The sequence below is a fragment of the Ornithorhynchus anatinus genome, chromosome 11, assembly GCF_004115215.2.
Source record: "Ornithorhynchus anatinus isolate Pmale09 chromosome 11, mOrnAna1.pri.v4, whole genome shotgun sequence".
Classification (NCBI taxonomy): Eukaryota; Metazoa; Chordata; class Mammalia; order Monotremata; family Ornithorhynchidae; genus Ornithorhynchus; species Ornithorhynchus anatinus.
In genome coordinates, this window is record NC_041738.1 from 33,734,019 (window position 1) to 33,751,688 (window position 17,670).

Below are 17,670 nucleotides of genomic sequence, written 5' to 3' on the forward strand. Positions count from 1 at the left end.
ATCGCGGAGCTCTTAAAACAGCTGTGAGGACCTTCGCTATTAGTTCTGCACCTTTGGAGCATGGGACGTTGGGCTACACTGTTTGATTCATTTGGGGGTTAAAGTTGAAAGGAAGCTTTGGGCCAACGTCAACCATTTTGGGTCCCGTGGGACAGGATTTGAGTTCCACCTTGTCTATCAAGTGCCAACTTTGGGCCCGTGTGTCAGAACTAATGGTGTAGTGAATAGAGCAGGGGCCTGAGAGTCAGATGGTCATGGGTTCTAATTCTGACTCTGCCACTTGTCTGCTGTGTCGCCTTGGGAAAGCCACTTCACCTTTCTGTCCCTCAGTTACCTCATCTGTAAAATGGGGATTAAGACTGTGAGCCCCATGTGGGACAACCTGATCACCTTGTATCTATTCCAGCGCTTAGAGCAGTGCTTGGCACATAGTAAGTGCTTACCAAATACCATCATTCCTGCTGTGTGGCCTTGGGCAAGTCACTTGACTTCTCTGTGCCTCAGTTACTTCACCAGTAAAATGGGAATTAAGACTCTGAGACCCATGTGGGACGGGGACCGTGTCCAACCTGATCTGCTTGTATTGACCCCAGGGCTTAGTACAGTGTCTGGCACATAAGGGCTTAACAACTACTATTATTATTATTAATAACAATTTGAGAAGCAGTGTGGCTTAGTGGAAAGAGCCAGGGCTTGGGAGTCAGAGGAGATGGGTGCTAATCCCTCCGCCGCCACTCATCTTATGTGTGGCTTTGGGCAAGGTACTTAACTTCTCTTAGAGAAGCAGCGTGGCTCAGTGGAAAGATCACAGGCTTGGGAGTCAGAGGACATGGGTTCTAATCCCGGCTCCACCACTGGGTCACCAGCTGGGTGACTGTGGGCAAGTCACTTAATGTTGGTATTTGTTAAGCGCTTACTATGTGCCGAGCACTGTTCTAAGAGCTGGGGGAGATACAGGGTCATCAGGTTGTCCCACGTGAGGCTCACAGTCTTAATCCCCATTTTACAGATGAGGGAACTGAGGCACAGAGAAGTTAAGTGACTTGCCCACAGTCACACAGCTGACCAGTGGCAGAGCCGGGAGTCGAACTCATGACTTCTCGGTGCTTCGGTTACCTCATCTGTCAAATGGGGATTAAAAGTGTGAGCCCCACGTGGGACAACCTGATTACCCTGGATCTACCCCAAGGCTTAGAACAGTGCTCAGCACATAGTAAGCGCTTAGCAATTACCAACTTTGTTATTATTCTCTGTGCCTCAGTGACCTCATCTGTAAAATGGGGATTAAGAGTGTGTGCCCCAAGTGAGACAACCTGATGACCTCGTATCTCCTTCAGCGCTTAGAACAGCGCGTGGCACCGAGTAAGCGTTTAACAAATGCCATCATTATTATTACTATCATTATTATTAATAAGAAATACGATGCAGATCGTAGAGAAGCAGCGTGGCTTAGTGGTAAGACCACAGATTTGGGAGTCAGAGGTCGTGGGTTCTAATCCCGACTCTGCCCCTTGTCTGCTATGTGACCTTGGGCAAGTCATTTCACTTCAATGGGCCTCAGTGACCTCATCTGTAAAAATGGGGATGAAAAAAATGTGAGCCCCACCTGTATCTCCCCCAGTGCTTAGAAGAGTGCTCTGCACATAGCAAACCCTTAACAAATACCGTAATAATAAGTAATAATTGTAGACTTAATACATCCCAGCGTGCCTCAGTGGAAAAGAGCCCGGACTTGGGAGTCGGAGGTCATGGGTTCCAATCCCGGCTCTGCCACTTGTCAGCTGTGTGACTGCGGGCAAGTCACTTCACTTCTCTGGGCCTCGGTGACCTCCTCTGCAAAATGGGGATGAAGACCGGGAGCCTCACGTGGGACCACCCGATGACCCTGTCTCTCCCCCAGTGCTTAGAACACTGCTCTGCACAGAGTAAGCGCTTAACAAATACCCACATTATTATCATTGTCTGCTGTGTGACTGTGGGCAAGTCACTTCTCTGGGCCTCAGTGACCTCCTCTGCAAAATGGGGATGAAGACCGGGAGCCTCACGTGGGACCACCTGATGACCCTGGATCTCCCCCAGCGCTTAGAACAGGGCTCTGCACATAGTAAGCGCTTCACAAATACCAACATTATTATCCCCCCTCCCCACTAGAGACGTCCAGGCCTCTGCCTGGCCTGCGGATGACGTCATCGCCGGGTTTTCCCAGAGCAGGCCCCGCCCCCTGGGCCGCTCCGGACCAATGGGAGGCCGCCGCTCCGGACCAATGGGAGGCCGCCGCTCGTCCTCCCCTTCCTTTCCCGGGTCCTGATAGGGCCACGTTGGGGTCGGGGCGTAAAGGCTGGCCAATGGGAAGCGGCCACAGAGCGCTCCCCTCCACTCGCGGGAGGGCGGGGCCCTATAAAAGCGGCGGTCCGGCGCTGACAGCTGGCGCAGCGCAGGACGTTGGTGGACGTGACCGTTGGGGAAGCAGGGAGGGCCGGCCGGGGCAGCGCGCAGGCCGCGGAGCCGCTTCCCCGCCGCCCCCGGACATGGAGGCCGAGCCGGAGCCCGTGACCCTGCTGGTGAAGAGCCCCACCCAGCGCCACCGAGACCTGGAGCTCAGCGCGGACCGCCGCTGGACCGTCCGCCGCCTCAAGGCTCACCTGAGCCGGGTCTACCCCGAGCGTCCGGTGAGAGGCCGCCGTTCGCCCGGACCCACCTCCCTCTGGCCTCTCCTGCGCGCTCTCGTTCTCTTTTTCCCGCTAGGGGGCGCTCCCCCCCGCACCCGCTTCAGTTTTTTTAACCTCTCGGTAGGGGGCGCTCTCTCCGCCCCCGTTTCATTTAGCCCTGTTCGCTCCCCTCCCGGTGGGGGGCGCTCCCTCCCACCCCATTTCCTGTAAAGCATATTCGGTCCCCTCCCGGTAGGGGGCGCTCCCTTCCGCCTCCATTTCCTTTAAACCCTGTTCGTTCCCCTCCCGGTAGGGGGCGCCCCTCCCCCCCTCCGTTTCATTTAGCCCTGTTCGCTCCCCTCCCGGTAGGGGGCGCTCCCTCCCACCCCATTTCATATAAAGCATATTCGGTCCCCTCCCGGTAGGGGGCGCTCCCTTCCGCCTCCATTTCGTTTAAACCCTGTTCGTTCCCCTCCCGGTAGGGGGCGCCCCATTTCATTTAGCCCTGTTCATTCCTCTCCCGGAAGGGGGCGCTCCCCCCCATTTCATTTAGCCTTGTTCCTTCTCCCTGTAGGGGGCGCTCCCTCCCGCCCCCATTTCACTTAACCCTGTTTGTTCCCATTTAGCCCTGTTCGTTCCCCTCCCGCTAGGAGGCGCTCGCTCCTGCCCTCTCCCCTACTGGTAGGGGGCGGTCCTTCCTGTCCCCATTTCATCTACCCCTTTTCGTTCTCCCGGTAGGGGGCGCTCCCTCCTACCCCTATTCCTTTTAGCTCTTTTTGCCTCCTGGTAGAGGGTGCTCCCTCCCAGTCCTATTTCATTTAGCCCTTTTCGTTCCCTTCCCGGTAGGGGGCGCTTCCTCCCTCTCCCCCACCGCCTTTTTACTTAATCCTTTTCGTCTCCCGGTAGGGAGCGCTCCCTCCCCGACTCCGCCACTTGTCTGATCAATGACCTCGGGCAAGTCACTTCACTTTTCTGGGCCACAGTTACCTCCTCTGTAAAATGGGATTCAGACCGTGAGCCCCACGCATGTCAACCTGACTACCTTGTATCCACCCCAGCGTGTAGAACAGTGCTTGGCATCATAGTAAGCGCTTAATAAATACCAAAATAATAATTATTATTTGGTTCTTGTCGTTCCCCTCCCGGTAGGGGGCGCTCCCTCCCCTGTTTTATTTAGTCCTTTTCGTCTCCCTCCCTGTAGGGGGCGCTCCCTCCCCCGTTTTATTTAGTCCTTTTCATCTCCCTCCCGGTAGGGGGCGCTCCCTCCCCCATTTTATTTGGTCCTTTTCGTCTCCCTCCCGGTAGGGGGCGCTCCCCCCCCCATTTTATTTGATCCTTTTCGCCTCCTTCCCAGTAGGGGGCGCTCCCTCCCCCATTTTATTTAGTCTTTTTCATCTCCCTCCAGATAGGGGGCGCTCCCTCCTGCCCCCATTCCCTTGGGTCCCTTCACACCTCTGCTCCCCGGGGTCACGTGGTCGGGGCGGTGGCTCCCTGACTATATAAATAAAATGGATAAATACTCTCTTTTAAAAATCAATCGTATTTACTGAGCGCTTACTGTGTGCAGAGCCCTGTACTCAGCGCTCGGGAGAGTAAGCTAGGAGCGAGAGAGGCAGCGAGGCCTAATGGATGGAGCACGGGCCTGGGAGTCGGAAGGACTGGGGTTTTAATCCCGGATCCGCCCTTTAGAGAGCTCTGCCACTTGTCTGCTTTGTGACCTTGGGCAAGTCATTGTCACTTCTCTGGGCCTCAGTTACTTCAACTGGAAAATAGGGATTAAGTCTGTGGGCCCCTTGTGGGACTGGGACAGGATCCAATCTGATTAGCTTGAATCTACCCCAGTGCTTGCCACAGAACAAGCATTTAGCAAATACCCTTATTACTGTTGTTTGAGTTGAAAGGACACGTTCTCTGCCCACGTTGAGCTTTTATGGTATTTGTGAAGCGCATACTATGCGCCAGGCACTGTACTTAGTGTGGGGGTAGGTACAAGATAATCTAGAAGGACACAGTCTCCCTCTGTCCCAGTTAAGGCTCACAGCCTTAATCTCCATTTTATAGATTTGGGCACCGAGGCATGGAGAAGTTAAATGATTTGCCCAAAGTCACAGAGAGCAGACAAGTGGCGCAGTTGGAATTAGAACCCAGGTCCTCTGACTCCCAGGCCTGTTTTTGTTTATTTTAAAATGGTACTTGTTAAGCACTTACTATGTGCCAAGCACTGCTCTAAGCATTGGGGTAGATACAGTTAGGTTGGAGACACTGTCCCACAGAGGGCTCACACTCATAGAACCCTTTCCACTAGGCGATACCTTCAGTCCACCCTCTACACTGTGAACTCGTTGTGGGCAGGGAACGTATCTAACAGCTCTTGTATTGAACCCTCCCAAGCGCTTAGTACAGTGCCCTGCACACCGTAAGCATTCAATAAATTCCACTGATGACGAGGCCAGGAACGGGTAAGAGGACCTTGCCCTTCCCTATTCCACGCTGGCTTCGACTTCTTCCTTGGGAGGGAAGGATCAGAGATGGGGCCTTCCTCCTTTTGTTGCACTCAGGGCTCTCCTCCTTCACCCTTCCCTGCAACCTGGGGTTTAAACTCTCTTCTTCCCCAGCGGGGAGATGAAGCTGGTATATTTCCTGAGGCCGGTGGATTGGGGGGCAATAGCCAGGAGGGCTCCCCGAGACTCAGGATTCCTAGTAATTTGGTGGGAGGGACTCCTCCTCCTTGTTTTGATCCTTGAAAGAAATGTTGACATCCATTTCTGCCTCCCCTCCTCCCTCCAGCGAGCGGTGAACTTGGGCCTCTAGGATGGTTACACAGCACTCCAGGGGAATCTTATGTAAGAGGCAGCAGAAGTTTATCTGCAATTTAATTGTATAACTCTGGATTCCCAGTGCAGAGGGTGGTTGATAATTACAGAAAAGTTGCTGATGAAACTAGCCAAACAGTTGCAGGATATTTGCAACTCAAAACAAGTTCCAGCTGTTTGAGCCCAAATGTCACATGCAGAAGTGAAACCCTTTTTTTTTTTTAGTAGACAATTATTTCAGACCTTTAAACATTTGTCGTTTTCTTGCTACATACTGCTACCCAAACTTGGCATTTTCCTGGGAAAATAAAAGATCATACCAGTTTTAAATAAGAACGTCTTAAAGTTAGCTTGAAAAGAATTTTTCGGTGTGATGTTAAGCACATATATGAAAGCCCACAAATCTGGAGAGAATTTTGAGCAAGCTTTGAATAGTGATTCCTTTTTCTGGGAATTTCTTGAAATTCATGTTCGATCATTTGAAATGGCTTTGCTCAAAATGCCATTCTTTATAAGAGCGATTAACATTTTAACAATGTAAATTTGCCTAAAGATTCACTGTAATTTTTTTTATGAAAAATCAGGGTCGGGATTGAAATCGAAACAGTGAAATCCCATTTAGGAGACGGTGTCAGAAAAAAGCAATCTCTTGTTTTAAGAGATGCAGGGGGCACATTAAGACCTTGGATGTTTGGCAGATATGTCCCAGTGGATAGAGCCGTCTCCTTCAGAATGTCTTTTGATTTCTCTATACATGGGATTTATATTATAGTAGCGAATCAGCAGAGCGTATTGGATAGAGCATGGACCTGGGCCTTAAGGACTCTAATCCTGGCTCTGCCACTTTGCTGTGTGGCCTTGGGCAAGTCACCACTTCTGTGCCTAACTCATCTGTAAAATGAGGATTAAAATTGAGCCCCGTGCAGTATAGGGACTGTGTCCAATCTAATTTATTTGTACCCACCCCAGCACTTAGTACAGTGCCTGGCATATAGTAAGTGCTTAACAAGTACGATTTTTAAAAAGCCTGTCTCCTGAGACTGTAAGCTCCTGTGGGCAGGTAAAGTTTACCAATTCTTGTATTCTCCTAAGCGAGTTCTCTGCACGTAGCACTCAAATACCTTAGATCAAATGATTTGGAGAGTTTTCTTTGGAGAGTGGTGGGGGGACACGGGGAAGAAGGGATGCCTTAGATATTAAAAGAGTAGGAATAGTTCCATGTTATCATTTCCACACCCAAAGCTGGGTTTTTGGGAAAAACCTCACTTGTGCTCCATTGCTGGCAGATGGAATACTTCTGGAGAAGAGGCTGAAGGAGCCCCTCCAAATTCAACTTGTTTTTTTCCCACTTGGGGAAAGATATAGCAGTTCTCACAGGATAACCCAAAAAGTATATGTTTGAATTCACAACCAGCAACATGGGGAAGATGCTGCTTTTATTTTTTTTCATTCAGACTTTTCTCAGTTTACCCAGACTGAGAAAAGTACCCTGTTGCATGTTCGGCACACATCGTGAACCAAAAGCCACACCCTTGGTGTCCAAGACCTGGAAAAACCTCTAATTTCCGTACTGTGTGTGCTTTCCTAATGCTAGCATAAGTATTTTACTTGTGAAAATTGATTTTTTTATAGATTTTTAATTTTGTAGATCTTTTGTATAGGATCTACAGTGTCTATAGATTTTTAATTTCTTTACCTTCTAAAACAGTGTGTCCAAATAAAATGGAATTTTTGCATATAGGTAATCCTTCTGTGTATTAAAAGTTGTCAGTGAATCTGTCATTAAATGATGGGGGAAATGTCTTGCCTGTGTCCAAACATTAACCAGTGTTTTACTTTCTCGCCAATAGCATGAAGATGATCAGCGACTTATTTATTCTGGAAAACTGTTGCTGGATCACCTTTGTCTGAAGGATGTGTTCCCCAAGGTATATTTCTTCACATTAACAAACTTAGCATAACATACCTTAACAAACTTATTGTTTACAGTTATCTCTTAAACTTTTATTTCAGCAAGAAAGACGGCATGTTCTTCATCTGGTTTGCAGTATAAAGAACCCACCCAAAGTGCAAGAAACCAGTGCAGCGGTATGGTATCTTTTTTTTTTTTGTTTTAATTTCCTAAAAATAGAATGTTGTTGATTCAGTTTCTTGGAAAGGTTAAAAAAAAAAAAAAAGTTGACTCAAACTCACTGGAGATTTTGTCTGATTTCTTTTTCCTCCTTTTTCCTTCCCTAGAAAACAAGGTTCAGAAATCAGAGTAAAAAAGGCCTTTGAGACACTGAAAATAAAACTATGGTTAGCTTTAGTTAAATATGAAAATGTGAAATGCCCATGAGATCATCTGGAAATCTGTTCAGATGTAGATTCAAAATGAGCGCAAGCTGGGTAGGAAAAAAACAGGCTCTTACTGGTCATCCCTTAGAGAGTGATTCACATTTCAGTCAGCAGACTTTTTGGTGATTTTCCTGTTATCATGACTGAAGAATTCTTTTGGAAATGCTTGCAAATTTTATTGCAGTTCTTAAGACTCTCCTTTTAACCACCCATCCCAAGAGTTTAATTGCTCTGGAAAAAACTTCAAATTCAAGTAGAGGTTAAAGAGTGAATAGTTTTAAACTGGATTTAAATTAGAGCCTGGTGACCTGCATCCCCTATTACTTAAAGAACCAACTCCTGTACTTATGGAACCACCAGCTGCTGCTAATTTTGAGAACTCAGGAAAGATGGGAGGAGTCAGATTAGAATGGACAATTTTTTCCCCCCTCCATTTTGAAAAAGGGATGTTCCTGGTAGTTACAGGCCATTGTGTTTAACATGGATCACCATTTCTTTCCTCCCTCACTAAGTTCCCTCTCTATCAAACACCCTACGGCCATCTAGTAAGATCAAGTAATAGGAAACTAATTTAGCTTTGTGAAGAAGAAATCGAGCCAAACCAACTTAATTTCCTTTTACTATAGTGATATATCTCAAATGTAAGAATTTAGATTTGGTTCCATTCTGCTGTTGTGATTGACATCCCAGGAGAACATAATCAGTGGTATTGGGTGCTTACTGTGTACAGAGCACTGTAGTAAGTGCTTTAATTGTGTACGGTTGTTTCCCTGAGACAAGTTCTAGTCAGTACTCCATCAAATGATCCTAAATTGGGTGAGATTGCCAAGCCTTTGGTAGATTGGGATAAAATTCAAAGGAGCCTAGACCAATTGGAGAAACAGTATGTTCTCATCAGGGACTAGAGTGAAAATAATAGAAGGAAACGAAGGGGCTGATATTAGCGAAGCACAGAAAAAAGTCTAGGGGGTCATAGTCGACTACCACTGTGAGCATCAAAGTAGCTCAGTAATTGAAGTGATGTATCAAAAATGATTCAGGAGACAATACTTTTGCTCTTCTGTGCACTGGTTAGAATATTATTAGATCATCATGCCTAGTTTTGACTAATTTTTCTTCATTTAAAAGGGTAACAGAGGGGTGCCAACAAAAGATATTTAAAGGGTAGAAAATGGGTCAAATGGTTCCATCCCCATAGCTTTCTCTAGAGAAAATGGGTAAAGGAGGGGATGGGTTTAGTAACTGAAGAGGATGCAAACAGTCCACGTTGACTGAGAACCAGCAAGAGGCTTAACTTAAAGCTATGAAAATTTCAGTTGGGCAGAAAGAAAAGCATCTTGACTTCACTGGTGACAAAACACTGGGGAATGGGCTACCAGGAAAGGATGAAGTGTTTCAATCTTTGGGGATTTAAAGAATAGATTGCCAGCTGGCCTGACTAGTCATTTGCCAGTGCAGAGGCTAAAGCCAGAACCAGGTGATGTTCTTGTGGTCCCTTTCTGTTTGATGAACATGACACACAATTTCAGACTCTATGCTGCTTATGTTATTTTGGATGAATTCGTCTTATTTTGAAGTAGAAAACTTCAACTTCGCAGAATGTTATTTCTGATGTTATATATTCACTTCTGCATTGCCTCTGCAACTAGCAAAAATTTTATGCTTGCAGATTGACTTTAGGAGCTGTTAGAGCAGAAATGTTTACTGCCACAAATTCTTGATCAATCTCAGAATGTTGCATCAGAGTCTGTGTTTTTCTTAAGCCTCTGGTACTCGCTGTATTCTTTAGATTGCTGAAGGCAGCGAGCAGTCCACTGCGCTTAATCAAGATTCTCCTGGGGAGTCCACAAGTGATGGTGTAAGGCACAGGGAACTACTTCACAATGTTTCTTCACTTCCATGGGAAACCAACTCTAGGTAGGTGTAATATTGAAACCTCACGGTTGTGTCTGTCTTCAAACCAGTATTTGGAATTACCATTTTCCAGAGTAGCACCATCCCTTCTTAGGGCTAAATTTTGGGCATTTCCATACTGACCACTGTTGTTAAACGCAGTGTTTCATGCATTATCAGGCAGCCTGAAAATTTGACTGCTCTTCTTTTCTGCTCCTGCCCTATTTCGGACAGGTACCGTCTGCCTTATTTGCTTCATATTCACCTCCGGTGCTTCAAAGTACAATGTAGTAAGCACTCAAGTACCAAAAGTAATGAATCTAGAAGATTACTCAGATGCAAATTGGGAGTAGATCTAGTTAGGTATCAAAGGGATTCAAGGCGGAAAAGAGGTAAAAGCTACTGATCGGTAGACAGGCCTGTGCTCTTTCCACAACTACTAAGAGTCAGGGGACTTGGGTTCTAATCCTGACTCTGCCATTTGTCTGCTGGGTGACATGGGACTCCTGTGCCTCCCTTTCCTCACCTGTAAAATGGAGAGTTAGTACCTGTTCTCCGACTTAGACTGTGGGACAGGGATTTTTATCCGATGTGATTACCCAGCACTTACTACAGTGTTTGGCACAAGGTATATGCAGTATTATCATCATCATCAGTATTATTATTGCTTTAATTGGCAAGTGTGGTTCTTCACTCATTTTGGAACCAGATGTTTGGTGTACACCGAGGACCAGGGAGTAAAACTAGTAAGTCCTTTCTGGAGGTGGCCTGGGTGGGGGGGGGAGTAAGAATCTCACTAATGAACAGGGAAAAAAAAAGCTCTGCTTTCTCTTTTCCTAAGAGTCCCCTTTAGTAGTCATTTGCATTAAAAGTTGAGATGGTGGAGTAGCTGACTCCACAGTTTTATCCATTCAGCACTGAGAACATTTTTTTATTTTATTATTTTTTAGTAAGAATGAGGTTTTCCTTTGAAACCGTCTTTGCACATATGGTTCCAAGCCCTAAGTGGAGTAGGAATTATTCATTATTAAAGGTGTCCAATCCTCAAGCACTCCAAATAAACCAAAATTGTACAACTGGATACGATGGTGACATGAAGCTCTTGTCTTTAAGAGTCTGATGATTGAAGGCTGTTTAATCATGAAAGCCTCAATTGGTTGAATTTCTCCAGTTCAGGGGTGGTGTCAATACCAGAAAGGGCTTTGGAATTTAGTTCACCTTGTCAGTGGGGAGAAAGATTGACAATCCTTCATCAAGTAGGGATAGACCTTCTGTAATGCTTCATTAGCATGAAGGTTTTAGAAAATCATTCTGTTGGAACATTTCTCAAGCAAAACCGTACATTCTTCCCCAACCACATTGAAAGGCAAGAAGTTGAGGTGTAGAATGAAGAGCTGAAACTGGTGTCTTTTGTAGTTACATTTATTGCAAAAGTAGCATGTCTTTGGCAACATAAACCGAAAGAGACCTAAGCAGCTCCACAACTTGTACCGTGATATTAAGTACAGAGGAGTGCAGTGTCGGGAGTCCTCTTGTGGAGTTTCTAGCTCTTCCACCATCCCCCAAAGCCACTCATAAACCGTTCCCCAGAGATCACTGATGTGGAAGCACTGCATTAAAAACCCAAGATATGACTGACACTGCTACAGCTCAGTTTTTCCTGTTTTACATGACCCTATTTCCTCCAGCGTGCACTTAATTTTTAAAAGTCAAACAACAAAAGCCATTTCCCTTTTCATTTCTGCTCAGACTTGAAGCAGTTCAGCAAGCCTTTCAAGGAATCAGTCCTGGATTTTCGGGATATCCTCCTACTTACGGTTGGCTTCAGCTCTCCTGGTTCCAGCAGATTTACGCACGACAGTACTATATGCAGTAGTGAGTATTTTTCCCCCTTCGTCTTCCCTCTAGGATTTAGTAGAACTGGGTGGCAGATTCATCCGCTGCAGAGTACAAGGCCAAGACATCATTCTAAGTGGTTTTGTCTTTATACTAGTAGAATTTTAAAACAGCTTCCCCTTCCTGCTTATTAGGAATGATAGTCTAATGTTTTATGACTGTCTGTAGCGATGGTTCAGCCTCTGCAACTTTGAAGATTACATTCTTCTAGACTGTATTAATAAAGAAGTTGAAATGGGGTACAGCTCCGAAACTCTGCAGTTCTGAACAACTGAACGGTCTCATTTCAGCTTAGCAGCTACTTCTTCGGGTGCCTTCACACCAGCGAGTGCCCAGGAGATCCCAGGAGTGTCGACGGCGACTCCGACAGCTATTCCCAATCAGTTTCCTGCCGAGAACCAGGCAGCCAACCAGAATGCTGCTCCTCAGGTGGCCAATCCAGGGGCCAATCAGAATTTGCGGATGAATGCGCAAGGTGGTCCTCTTGTGGAAGAGGATGAAGAGATGAATCGCGACTGGTTGGATTGGATCTACTCCGCAACGACATTTTCAGTTTTCCTCAGTATCCTCTATTTCTATTCCTCTCTCAGCAGATTCCTCATGGTTATGGGTGCCACAATTGTTATGTACCTGTAAGTAAGGTGGCTTTTTTTTGTTTGTTTGTTTGGTTTTGGAGGGTGTATGTGAGGTTGTTTTTTTGTGTGTGCATGTAGGTTTTTTCTTTATATAAGACAAATACCACGTTTATTGCAGGGGTGGGCAAACTATGGCCCATTAATCCTCTGGGCTCTCTACATCAGAGCTTTTAATCTAGCTCCCAGTCTTCCTCTTCTTCCCCCAGCCTCAACCCATGCTGATCACGTTGTGGAGGGTGGGTGATGGAGGGGTGGGGGGCCCCTAGGCCCAAAAGTTCTTCCTCTCCCCCCCCCCCCCAAAAAAAAACCAACATAGGGGCTGCCACTCAAGTAAAACCGTCACTTACTGTATCAAGTGGCCATGTACGGCAAACTAGAAGGAAAGAGAATCATTATGGCCTAGTGGAAAGAGCCCAGGCCTGGGGGTCAGAGGATCTGGTTCTGATTCTGGCTCTGACACTTGTCTGCTCTGTGACCTTGGGGCAACTAACTTAACTTCTCTGTGACTGTTACCTCATCTGTAAAAATAAGAATTAAATCCCAATTCCCTCCTAGTTAGACCATTTGCCCCTTTTGGAACAGGGATTGTATCCAACCTTATTAGTTTGTATCAACCCCAGCACTAACAACAGTCCTTGGCACGTAGTAAGCACTTAAGTACCATTATTATTTTTTTTACTATAATATTAGAGTAGCATGTGTAACAATGCATTATTTCTACATTTTAGGGTAGGTATTCATTTTTTATACGAGGCAGCCGTTTCTAAAGAAGTTCAGAGTGACTGTAAAGAGCATTTAATGTGAAAAATCAAAAGAACATACTTTTGGTCCAGAAAAGAAGCCTCCCCTATTTATATCCTATAAAGACACTAGAAAATTTAACTCAAAGCTGGTACCATTTTTGTAGCATCAAATTCACATTTGTCAGACCTTTTTCTAACAAGTTATTCTGTGAAGTTTGGTCAAGGGCAGCAAACTGCTTCTATCTGCTGTGTGGGTCAAGAGAGGCAGAAGCTGCTCTTTGATCCTTAAAGTCCCAAGGGCAGCTGAACAACCCCCAGCGGGCAGGGTGACCCAAATTTAAAGCCTAATTTTGGGCCTGGACTTTTGCCTTGATTTGGAGAACTAAGCCTCAAGCCTTGTGTTGATGAGCCCATCAGCACCTTCCACCCTCCCCAACAGAGTACAAACACCAGACTTGCTTGGTGCCCCAGATTTTGACCTCTGCCACGGGTTGTCAGAAGGAAGAAAAACTTGTTTGTGGTATTTTATAACTTCATGCCCTCCCCGCCCCAGGAAATATTTCCACATTTAGGATAAAGTTTGTCTGCCATTCCCACAATCACCTCCTCATCCATCTGTCCGGTTGGTCAGATTTGAACTTCATCTTTGTAAAAAGCTAGTCATCATGTAGATGACGTCGGATCTGGTTTCGAAGTAGCAAATATAAACTACCCTATTTCAAACTCATTCATTACTGCTTAAATCTTCGTCGTAGTCTGAAACACAATTCAGCTTTTTTTTTTTTTTTTTTAAAGACATCATGTTGGCTGGTTTCCGTTCAGAGAAAGGCCGGGTGGTCATCTCCCAAATAACATTCCACTTCGACCAGTTAATGTAAATCAAGACCCGAACAATAACTTGCAGGTAAGGCATTTTGTACTAAACCATTACTAGCTTGCATTAGAAATTCCTTCGCCTCTGGCTTTCCTCCAAACCAAATCCTTGGGAAGCGGTGTGGCCTAGTGGATAGAGCACAGACCTGGGTTCTAATCCCAGCTCTGCTACCTGTCTGCTGGGTGACCTTGGGCAAGTCATTTCATGTCTCTGTGCTTGTTTCCTCAGCACTAAAATGGGGATTAAGACTGTGAGCCCGGGGGAGACATGGACCATGTCCATCCCTATTAGCTTGTTTTGAACCTCAGTGCTTAGTATATAGTGTCCGGAACATAGTAAACCCTTAAATGCCATAAAAAGACAATCTGCAAATCCTTCAGGGTAGTGTTTGAGAGTCTTGTCTGTTTTTTGACACTTTCCCCTCTCCAAGCTTATTGAGGGCACATCTCCAAGAAGCCTTCCCTGATTAAATGCCCCCCTTCCTCTTCTCCCATGCCCTTCTTCATTGCCTTGACTTGCTCCCTTGATTCATCCCCTCCCCAATCCCCCACAGCACTTATGTACATATTTGTAATTTTATATAATGTCTGTCTTCTCCCACTGCATCCCCGCCCCAGGCTATAAGCTTGCTGTGGTCAGTGTCTGTTTTGTTGTCCTCTCCCAAGCATTTAATACTGTGCTCTGCACACATTAAGCGCTCAATAAATATGACTGAATGAAAGAGATGAGATACACTCAAATGTTTTTTGGATCTAGAACCTTGTTCTCGAACAGCTGCAGGGAAAAAAATCGCAGTTCAATATTTGAAATATTCCATGATTTGTAACAAAATGAACATGAAACTTTCACCTTTAGTCCTGTGAACAGACTCATCCTGCTGATGTAAGAGGCACAGGCCTTAACCTCGTCATAAACAAATTCAGCCAACAGTAGGGCTAATATCTTAATTGACATGTAAATCCCAGCTCTCCTAGGGGCTCTGAATCGGCCAAATATCAAGAACTTTTTTGTTTTCCCCAGGTCTGTGATGTAACGGACTTGTGAATTTATCCATTCTAGGCCGATGGGACTTGTGGTGCCAGCAAGAAATGGGGGCTTCTGCGCTGCTGCAGCCACCGAGCGGGGCAGTGGTGGGAGGTGTGAGTCTGACTTGGAGGCAGCGTCTTCAATCTCTCCTTGTTTTGAGTGCCTGGCCCATGCAGGACTCTTGAGCTACTGACGCTCATTAACAGATTCGTTATCGATAAGATTCTCGTAAAAGGATGGGAAGAGTTAGGAGAAAATCTGCAACTGGGGTAAAATTAGAGGGTTTTTCAGTAAACCGTTCATTGCCCTTAATAGTCTACTGCATTTTTTTTCCCAATCTCTTCTATGCACATAGGAGGAAAATGGTGGTGGAGATGGAGAACCTGAACTCCTTCCTGAAAGAGCCTTATCTGAGGGTGAACGGGAAAGCCCTTCCTTGATAAGCACAGCCTGGATTTTTTTCAAAACGTTTTTTGCCTCTCTCTTGCCAGAAGGTCCTCCAGCTGCTGCAAACTAACTCCCTCTGGATAGTCTGCGTTGGACAAGTCGAACTGGACCCACGAAATTCCAGCTTTAACTTTCCTCAAAAGGACAGGCCGTCAGCCAAGCAACCAAAAAAAAAAAAAAAAACCCAAGACTCTTATTGTCTTGTGACTAAGCAAATGCAAAAAAAAAAAAGGTCCTGAAGCCATGACCCAGGTTTATAAGCATCCCATATTGTTATTCCGAAGGACTTTAATATTTGTGTAGTCCCACTGGTATTTTATGCAGAAGGCATTAGTTTGCATTGTTGTGCCCGAGATACACCCAAGGGTGTTGTGAGTGTGTAAATTTGTACATAGATGCAATAGAAGCAGAATGATTCTGCCAGTGCGATTTGATTCCTGTTGGAATGTTTTAATGTGGTTTTAAATTACACTAAGTGTAGTATTTTTGTACAATCATTGAAATGGCCAGACCTGGTTTAGCAGGGCTTTTTCTAGCGAAGATTTATGTTGAAATTGCTTTAAAAACATAGTGCGTTATCTTTAAGGAGAATTTATGGAGAAGAAATCCAAAGTTGGGTTTCCTAGAAAGTAGTTTTCCTAGAAATTAAGCTTGAGTTGTTTGAGGTTTTAAAAGGAATGTGACTATTATAATTAGAGTGCATTCATAGGGTGAGTTGCTGACAGCATTTTAAATTCCTTGGGTTTGTTTAATTTTTGTTTTGTTTTTTTTAAACAGCCCTTTAGACTACAGGTAATTAGACATTGTAAAACCAGGCTGTGTACATTATTTCTAAAAATAAACGTTTGGCTATAGTCAGTTCTACTTTCTTTTGCTGATCAGGTTCTTGGTTTGTGGCAAATTATAGGTTTTTACATACAGCTTTGAATAAAAGGTACCCCCCCACCCCCCAATCACTTTTTTTGCACTACAGTCTTATATTAATCATTAGTCTTGGAACCTACTTCCCTAACAACGGCACTACTAGCAAAAAACTCTACCTTGGCTGTAGTCAAACCTCCTTTGTTCTTCTTGGATGAAAGGCTCTCCTTTCTCTGCTCTTGCATCATTATTTACGGGAGCAATCCATCGAATGTCTTTACTGAAAACTTACTGTGTGCGGAGCACTATACTAAGCACTTGGGAGAGTACAGTGTAAGAGTTGGTAAACACATTCCCTGACCACAGTGACCTTATAGTCCAGAATGAGGAGAAACACATCGAATATAAATTACGAATATGTACGTGAGTATCATGGGGCTTAGGGAGGGGTAAATAAAGAGTGTGAGGGCAACGTAGAAGAGAGTAGGAGAAGAAATGAGGGCTTGATCATGGAAGGCCTCTTGATGTGCCTACAAAAAGGCTGTGAAGGTGGGGACAGTGCTGGCCTGTAGATGAGATCGAGGTACAGAGAGTAGGTTGGCATTGGAGGAGTGAAATGTTGCGGGCTGGGTTGTTGGAGGTAAGGTCCCAAGGGGCAAGGTGATCGAGTGCTTTACGGCCAAGGAATTAGGCGATCTCCTTTTATTCCGAAGTGTATTTGCAACATAAACCTACCTACCTTGTTCATTCCATTCTCAATTGATAGAACTAGAAATGATCCCATTCATTGTGTTCTTGGGGTATATTTTGTAAGTGCTTCTTACTATCTGCAGCACGCTGGAAGTTAATGTTCTAAATTCAGGGTCATATCACAGGCTTTCAAATCTGCAGTAGTGTATTGTGCAACAGATTCTTCAGTGGTGCTTTTTGGGGTGTTTAGAAGCTGCGAAGTTGGTGTGTACTTTTTCAGTTTTTAGTCATTTAAATTCTAGCCCTTAAGGTCTTGCTCTTTTTCTTTTTTTAAAAAATAACCTCACTGGCAATATATAACCCATTCAGGCTTTGTTTTTTGTCCGCTTTTGTTAGGAAAACTTTAAAGTAAATTTGAATTTGGTTACAACCTGAAAGAAGTGGGTGGAGGTAAGAGCTGGGAAACTAGAGCTGAGTGACATAACCTGAAATAAGGTTCTGGTAGTGTGTCTGGTCTGTAATAGACCAGTTGCTTCAACATCAATTATCAATTGAGTTTAAAGAGTGCTTATATTATGGATGTGGCTTGAACTTTTGCCCTGGTTTACTGCCAGGCTGTTTGAAAACAATATGCATTCTAAGCTTTTTAAAAAGACTTTTTGATTCCTGTTTGTTACATGCAGGGTATATTTCGTGATGTTGGGAAAGACTGGATTATAAAACAGGAACTTCTTGGGGTTTTGTTCTGACCCAGAGCCCTTGAGACCGTCTTCCTCTTTTCCACAAGTTTTAATTTAGGGGAATTTA

The 17,670-nt window shown here is 45.0% G+C and overlaps 1 protein-coding gene across 1 annotated transcript; it reads left to right on the top strand.

Annotated features, from left to right (window-relative positions):
* The first annotated feature begins 2,429 nt into the window (after positions 1-2,429).
* Positions 2,430-16,176, top strand: HERPUD1 (homocysteine inducible ER protein with ubiquitin like domain 1). Its single transcript, XM_001510798.4, has 8 exons — positions 2,430-2,669; positions 7,312-7,389; positions 7,475-7,549; positions 9,588-9,715; positions 11,441-11,566; positions 11,878-12,219; positions 13,761-13,869; positions 15,221-16,176. Exons 1-8 carry the CDS (start codon positions 2,529-2,531, stop codon positions 15,380-15,382), a joined length of 1,161 nt encoding a protein of 386 aa, XP_001510848.3. The 5' UTR covers positions 2,430-2,528; the 3' UTR covers positions 15,383-16,176.
* Positions 16,177-17,670: the final 1,494 nt, after the last annotated feature.